The sequence below is a fragment of the Mastomys coucha genome, unplaced genomic scaffold (assembly GCF_008632895.1).
Source record: "Mastomys coucha isolate ucsf_1 unplaced genomic scaffold, UCSF_Mcou_1 pScaffold22, whole genome shotgun sequence".
NCBI classification, from domain to species: Eukaryota; Metazoa; Chordata; class Mammalia; order Rodentia; family Muridae; genus Mastomys; species Mastomys coucha.
The window spans coordinates 250878455-250887043 of record NW_022196905.1 but is presented as its reverse complement, the minus strand read 5'-3'; the positions used below and the strand labels follow the sequence as shown (position 1 = coordinate 250887043).

Genomic DNA, 8589 nt, shown 5'->3' with positions numbered 1-8589 from the left:
TGCGTGTGTGTGTGTGTGTGTGTGTGTGTGTGTGTGTGTGTGTGTGTATTATATATACACATATACCTGTGTATATGCCTGTGTGTGTGCGTGTGTGTATGCGTGTGTGTACATCAATATGCAATCTTTTAAAGCAAAGCTATTAGCCTAGAAATTTAATTTTCTCAACCTCTCCAAGACTCTCTCTATTGGTCTGGTAAGGTATTGGTTTACACTAACAGAAAGATCTGAGGACCTCTGCCATGAGCCAAAAGACTCAATGTCTGGTCCAGTTCATCCAGGAAGCTACCAACCCCTGGATCATGACTGCTTCTTAAGAGTTATCAGTACAGTTATTCAGAGGACATTCAAAAGCAATCTCTGTAGGTTACAACTTCTAAGCCAAGTAATAAAATAACAGTTTGTCTAGCAATTATACAATAAATGTGCTTTAGGAAAACAAGTGAATTTACATATTTACATTACTGCTAGACTAGTATCAACCCAATGATCCCATTTTAAAACACCATAATTGCCAGAGGATAGGGAAAAAGTCATGGAATCAAGGATGTGTTTTGTGGCCTAAGAAGCACATAGTGTCTTACTCCAGACAACCACTAATGAGAGGAACTTAATTTACAAACAAAAAAGTAATTAGAGCTATAGATACAATACATATTATGCCATTTTTCTTTTGTGATTTAAAAACCTTCTAGATCAATCCCATCACTGCTCTATTAAATAATTACACATTAAAAATTTTTATAGTTACTAATTTTGAACTACTTAAAATGTCAAATGTTTGCAGGCTTCACTCACTTTTCCAATTATTACACTGGAATGACTCATTAACTGTAACATAAACAGGCTCATTTTTATGTCCTGTTATGAGATGTCCCCAATTTCATTGTCAAAGTACTGTTTTCCCATGAACCATGGCAGGAAAAAAATCACATTGGAAAGAGGCAAAAACCCCAACGCAGACTCTCTTTCCAAACACCACATGAAGCAAGTTGGTCTGCACACTCTATCATTCCTTGGCCGGTAGTTTCAGGTACCATATTTGTGAATTTCTTTGTTAAAAAAAAAATTTTTTTTTGACAAAAATTTCTACCTTTTGAAAGATGATTGAGAAACAAAAGTATCTTTGTCACATTGCACCAGCAGATTTTGGTCTTTATCAACTTCAGACCCTTGGACCAACTTGCTGGCACATTTGGGAACCCCAAACTGTACAGTAAAAACATAGCTGAATTGACCTTCAGCTATGAAAGTCAGAGAACTATGAACATACAAAGACACTCAATTGAATCCAACACCCAGCCTTAGAGCTCCAGGTTGCCTCCCACCTCCCCCAAATTAGCATAATCCAATGATACCGAAGCCACCTGACATCACTCTCATTTAGAAATGCTCTGTAGAAGCTGAAGATAAAGACGTGTCTCAGGTTAATAGTACAAGCTCCTCTTGCAGAGGATATGGGTGGGTTCAGTTCTCAGCACCTACAAGGCAGCTCACAGTTGCCTATAACTAAATTCCAGAGAATTAGCACACTCTTCTAGCCTCTGAGAGCTCCTGTGCATACCATATGTGGTGCATACTAACACACACACACACACACACACACACACACACACAAAATGAATTTTTTTTTTTTTTTAGTTTTAGAAATTCCATTTATTGTAACCTAGAAATACAAGTAAACTGTTCCTTCTGAAGACATTTTAAACTTTCTTTTGCAATTCCAAAGGCTTCGTGTGGCCATGTTAATCTCAAGAGTAAATTATTTGAATTTAATTTATTCTGTTCAATGGTAAATATGTTTTCCTTGAAGAAATCACAGGTGATCACAATAGAGTCTCCCAAAGTGCCCTACATATCACTCTGTAATAAGGCATTTTCTTCTGTTCTTAGGCTTCTGTAGTGGGAGTGGAAAGTTCTAGTAGTAGAAGCCTAGGATCGTAAGTATGCTAGGCAACTGTTATACACGAAAATGTACCCCAGCCCTTGGATATTTTCAGTGGGATCTCACATGGTAATCGGGTCTGAGCTGGAACTCATGATACTCCTGCCTCGTTATCCCATGTGCTAGCATTACCAGCGGGCCCTCCCAGCCCACTGAGATAGCATTACCAGCAGGCCCTCACAGCCCACTGAGATAGCATTACCAGTGGGCCCTCCCATCCCACTGAGATTCTTTTTTCTCCTTAAGATGAGCAAAATACAACCAACTGTAGCATGCAACTCAAGGCATGTTTTAGAAGATGTGTTTGTCAAAGAGTATTTCTAAAGGTTTAAGTCTGGAAAAGCCCCGCATGTGGTCGCCTCTGCAGTCAGGGCTCACTCTCAAAACAACAAGAGCAAAACACATCCTACCTCAACAATGTGGTGAACTCACAAAACAACTTTTATCAGAGCCACATATCCTGTAGGGCTCAATCCTTCTCTGTCATTCTAATTAACAAGAAAACAGCAATAACTCCAGATACATATCAAACAAGTCAGGGGTGCCAACATGTTTGAATCAATAAAAATGGAAAATAATAAGCTATAAGCAATGGGGGGAAAATCAGATCAAAGTATGCAATTCTTTATTATTTCACCAGAAACAATATGCTGCCAATATGAATATGCATTCTTGGGATTTGTGTAGCAAGGTTGTCTTATCTTCCTACTGTTTGCAGTTTGCAAACTTTCAGTCAATACGGAGGAAAGGAAGAGATTGAGTGGATGTTTTGTTTGGTTGGCTGGTCAGGTTTTGTTTGTTTGTTTGTTTGTTTGTTTTAAAAAAAATACTGATTACTGGCATGGTGGTGCACGTCTCTAATCTCAGCTCTTGGAGGCAGGAGGATCCAGAGTTCAAAGTCAGCATGTGCTGCCTGAGACCCTCTCTCAAAACAAACAACACAAAGAGTGAAGGATTTCTTGGCTAATCTGAGGCTAACTGGCCATTTAAAGGTCAAATGATTCATTAGTTGACAACATTAAAGGTCCAGTATTGATTGATTTGAGATAAAAGAGATTTTCATTCTACACAGAAAAATGGGCATTTGTGAAACCCGACTGATATTCTAGTACAGAGCTACATTCACAGCTTTGGACGGTCAAAGTCACCGTCCCTAAGCCTCTAGGTCCAATAGATGACTGTGAGTCAGTTGCCCCCTTCTTACAAAACCCATCCTAGGTGACATCTTCATAACTTCCTTAACTTTAAAAAAAAAGGCCCTTGGATGAGAAGCCTGAGCCTTCATTTAAAGCTGAGCCAGGTGAGCCAGGTGTGGTGGCGCACATCTTTAATCCAGCGCTCAGGTGGCAGAGGCAAGTGGATCTCTGTGGGTTTCAGGCTGCCCTGGTCCACATACTGAGTTCTAGGCCATCCGAGATTATATAGTGACTCCCTGTCTCAAAAATACAAACAAACAAAAGGAAACAAGTTATGTGCCAGGCATAGTAACACAAGCCTGTATTTCCAGAACATGAGAGTAGAGTCTGTAGATCAGGAGTTGAAGGTCAGACGACATAGCAAGATCAAAGACTACATGAGACTCTGTCTCAAGAGGAAAAAAATAAATAATTGAATAAATTATAAAAAATAAAATTTTAACAAAAAGCCAGTAATTAAAATTAGAATATAAAACTATTTTATAGTATATACCACATTTTAATCTACTCTTTAGACTGTTGTAAATAGTGTAATACAAATAAAATTAACCTAATGATTAGTTTCTTGATATCAAAAGTAAATACAATTGCAAATGGACAATATATTTACATACAAATTAATTACGCTGGCATGAGTAGGTAGAAAGCACTTGCTTAATTATTGTGAATTCTCAGTGGGTTGTGCTTAAATGAAAAATCTATTTTTTCAATTTGTTCTAGAAAGTTTGCCAATTTGAGCTTTTTGAGGAAGCTACTGAGTTACTTTCAAAGCAAGGATGCTCTTCAAACAAGACCGTTTTCCTTATGATCAATTTGATTCAAAATCCAAGTTCTGATTCATATAGAGTAGAACAGAAGAGCAGAATTTTCATCCTAAATATCTGGGGTGATATTGCTCACATTTATCAAGCACTGCATAGTAATCCAATTACTTGGAATTAAAAATGCCACCTTAGCAACTAAAAGTGCAGTAGACCTTTACTAATAAAATGGAGGAAAAACAAATAGAGAAAATACAGTTTATTCTTGCCAGTCAGGTGAGCAGCTTCTTCAGTATGTATGTGATTAATGATATAAGAACTTTTTTTATCAATTAATATAATCTGTGCACATCATTGCACCACACACCATACATCAGAAGTCAATGGAGTTGCTTTTGTTTTTGTTTTTTGTTTTTTTTTTTTACAAAGGAGCAGATAGATAATGCAGAATATTTTGTAGATACTTATAAAACAAGAATAAAGACAATTCTAACAAAATTTTACCAATCAAATTCAAAATATAATAGTATGTAAATACAAATACAAATTTTGCTCATGCCATTGCATAAGTGAGACAGGTGACTAAAATTCAAACTTCACACTGTCATTTTTTGCAGGAAAAAATCTCTTAAATTTGTTTTTTTGGGTTTTGATTTTTGTTTTTTTATTTTTTAGGTAAAGATGCAAAACCTACTGTTACTTCAAAGTCCATATAAAGACAGGTGTGAGGGCAGATTCGTCCCATGGGCCATACTCTGTTAAACCCCGAGAAAAAAAAATATTACAACCTCTTTCCAATGAACATATGCAATTCCACTGATCTATTTTTGTTAGAAAAAAAAAGTTCACTGACATACAGACTGACTCTAATTGTTTTTACGTGAAATGAATTCCCAGACTAATTTCAGGAGATTATAATGATATTTATTACTTCAATTAAGAACGAGGTATCACGTGGATCTCATGTTTGGCCTCCATGATGACTTATAAGCTATGTTAACCATGTGCTAAAGGATCACAAATGATCCATAGCAGATGCAATGAGTGGAGAGATGGCGTCAAGTGGATGACAGAGTGAGTCAGAGAGACCATTGACCTGCACTTCCAAGAACCAGCCATTGGCACATGGTGTCGTGGGTCATATCCATTAGTATTTTGTTACTACATTGTAGTTATCTTAATGCAGAACATCTGAAGGAGGGAAGAGAACAAAAAAGAAGCTTCCAGAAAAAAAACTACAACACTAAATTTTAGGAACTTGAGGATCTGTCCGGTTGTATTTGAGTTATACCCAAGAATCAGTAAGCATGGTCATCTACAATGGTAGCTACTTTTCTCTATTACTGACTTTAACATATTCTTGGTACTTCCTTCGGAGTACTATCAGACATACCCCTGATTTCAATTAAAGGGAAGAAAGAACACAGTCAGAAGCTGACTTCTCAGTCATTAGCAAGCTATTTGGTGGGCATTAATTATTCTCAGAGAGAGGCTCAGTGTGTCTTCCATCAAGTGATCTGAAAGAATGAAACCAAAACAAAACCCTCCCAGCCTTACTAGTTATACCCCATCCTTCTTATGTGGTGAGTCGGCCTCTCAAAACTATCTTGGCATTTAGGATTTGTAGGTTCTTAAGAACAAGTGTAGAATTAATAAATCATCATTTCCCTTGTTCTAGTACCTCTGGCTTAGAAGAAAGTGAAGAAACCAGAGAGAGACAGGATTACAGCCTCTCAAACAGCAAGCCCATGAGCAAGGATGCTTGTGGCTGTGTTTGCATGGAAAGGATGACTCAATGTAATAACAAACTTGTCTTGACCTGGACATAGACTAAAACCTTAGGGCTGGTTTACAACTTAGAAATGTCATGTGGGACACCAGGAACAAAGAATACAACAGGTACTGACTACAGTCACAAAGAGTGTTACTGGCACATGAATTAGTCAGTGTGTGCATGGAGGGGGAGGGGCAGGGCAAGCATGCCCACGCACAAGTAAGAGTAGGGAGGAGAGAGGTTGGCTATATTTGCATGAAATCTTTCTAATGCAAATTTCTCAGTTGATTAAGTAGATCAATTAATATTCAAATTAGAGTTCACCTAATCCCAGGTTTACAGAGTCCCCTAGGCAAATGTTCTTATTGTTACCCAAAGACCAACTCAGTGGATGACAGATTTTTCTCCTTGTGAGTCACTTGTAAATAAAGAAGAAAGGTGTTTACATCCACCTGAGAGACAGGCCTTTAATTTTCTTTTGCTTATATTCAGTTTCCCCTGACTTTACTTGTGGGATTTGAGATTTATTCAGGTCTTATTAATAAACAATACCATGGTAGGACACATTTTTTATCCCAATCCAGCAACAAGTGTGTCCTGACTCCTCCCAAATGTAAAGAGTGAGGAATAATATAAAAATTAGAAAATGAAATCTTTTGTTCTATGTTTGCATGTCGTATTGTCAAAATACCGATAAGAAATTACTAGAAGTCGCCTTAATTTTCAGAAGCCATTGAATTGTGAATTTTGACACTTGAAGAAAAGTCAACTCTTAAACAGGTCTGCTAACTAAGAATTCCAACTTTAATTTCTAAGTGTTCTGGTTCACTTCAATTCTAGGCTCTCCACGTTTATCCAATGACTTCGTAGAGAAATGGAACCCCAATGGATACAGATCCACTGCACCTGTGGGAGGCCCAGGCAGAGCTAAGCAGACATGACCACTGGCTTTCTCCTCAAATCTCAGCTGCTCACTTTTTCCCTGGCTGAGATGTACCAGGAAGGAAAGCCTTTTAATATGGATCTTCCCATGACACTTTACACCACATTTCAAGCAAGCAAACAAACATCAACAGCTCACGGCCCAATTATTCATATTAATATACTGCAAAATGAGGCTTGGGCAAGGCCTAGGAAAGACAAACTGGGTTAGTCCAGCATGAAGCTCTGCCCAACTCGAGGGAAGGAGCCTGTGGCGTGCTTCACATCGCAACAGTGACCTCTAGTGCTCCTTCTCTGCTGAATCCCTGCAGCTGCAGAAGGAATTACACCTTTGCCACAGAACTTCAACTGAGAGGGTGGGTGGGTTCAGGTCTGTTGTTGTGTATCCTTGTTTGTTTATTTGCTACAACGCTTGTCAAGGCCATCACCTACAGGACCCCTAAGATTTCGACTGGGTGAAACTGTATATTTTACTGATTTAATGGGGTTCCCACACACTCAATTTAAAATTGAATGGGAAACAGTCCAGCCTGGGAGTGAAGTTCTCTCCTTTGCAGAGTGGCAGATAAATTCTGACATTAAATGAGCTCCTGCAAACGGAAGCACAAAATCACCAGTGGATGGACCCGGGCTCATGACAGTGAGTTCCCTGTGTTTTTCCCTCATGAGGACTCTACGGTTAAGGCAAAGGAGGGTCTATAGCAAAGAGAGTTAGCAATTTCTTGTCTCCCAGACCTAAAGCAAGTTGCATCCATTCCTGAACAGGACTTGTAGCCCTTTCTTGTAAAGCAGATAAGGGTTGTCTTTAAAATCTGAGAAAGAAATAAAAAGTTGTGTGTTTGCTTAGCTGTTTTTATCATTCATATTTAAAAAAAGAGGAAATTCTTCCATCTAGAGAATTTAAGCCAAACGTAAACTTTTAAAACTTTTCCTATCTCCAATGGCAAGCTGATGAAAGAGTTGGCCAGTGTATTTTGGATGATATTTAAATTAAGCAACGAGACCATAACAAATGTTCCTTGAATCAATGAACTCAGCAGCACCAAGACAATCAATCACAAATACATGAAGTTGAAAATTCAACCACTAGAGAACACTGCTTAAGCGGGCGAGGGAGGGGGAAATCACCTGCACATTTTCCTTTAAGGGAGATGTAGGGATGGGTACCCATCCAGGAGTGCTCTTCTGCTTGAGGACGCAGCTCTTCAATGCTGAGCTGTGCCTCTACCAGGTCTGCCTGCCCGTGAAGTCTGCAGTATGTTTCAGCTATTAGCCTGCACCATTTTAGAGATGCAGCCAGCTACAGCTAAATCGCAAACTTCAGAAATCTCAGCTAATGCAGCAGAATATCAAGTCTCCGGGTTGTTTTCCTGGTAGACAAATAATCCCAATGAAATTCAATAACCTAAAGACAGGCGCAATGGAAGACATTCCCGGGTTGGTTCACGGTTAAGATGTTAATTTAATGTTTTACTAGAAGTTGAGTATTCTCAATGAATATTCAAAGAGTGAGATTCTGCTAGTTAAAAAAAAAAAATCCAAATAACATTTTGCATATTTTGACCACACCAAGAGGAACCAGGTCATATTTGCACAATTCTCCTGTAAGTGCTTTTCCTAGCCCCGCAGCGATTCCAGTAAAAGATTAATCGTGAAAACAACAGAATCAAAGTTTTGCGCGGAGCCCCCCTGCAAGTTTTAAATCATTTGCTGTGTACTTACATGAATTCCCAGCTTCCACTCTGTTCCAATTTTGAGTAGACAACAGAAGTAACATCTTGAGAACAGCTCCAGCGACAGATCCCATATTCATAATTTTTGAGCTCCCCAAAAGATCTCGAGTGGCTCTCAGAGCGCTGAAGACAGGTTCTCCTCAGTCCTTCACCCAGCACAGACTGGGTCTTCAGTATCTCTAGCTCTCTGGGTCTCTTTGCTCCCCCTCCCTCCTCTCACGCGCGCTCTCTCTCCTCC

At 38.9% G+C, this 8589-nt stretch overlaps 1 protein-coding gene across 3 annotated transcripts in view; it reads right to left on the bottom strand.

Moving 5' to 3' along the window:
* Cntnap4 (contactin associated protein family member 4) overlaps positions 1-8569 on the bottom strand; it is a 353495-nt gene extending 344926 nt beyond the window's left edge. For all 3 annotated transcript variants that reach the window (XM_031341494.1, XM_031341492.1, XM_031341493.1), the window contains exon 1: positions 8341-8569. In XM_031341494.1, coding sequence (XP_031197354.1) covers positions 8341-8431 — 91 coding nt within the window. In that variant the 5' untranslated portion in view covers positions 8432-8569. The remainder of the gene's footprint in view (positions 1-8340) is intronic.
* Between the last annotated feature and the right edge of the window lie 20 nt (positions 8570-8589).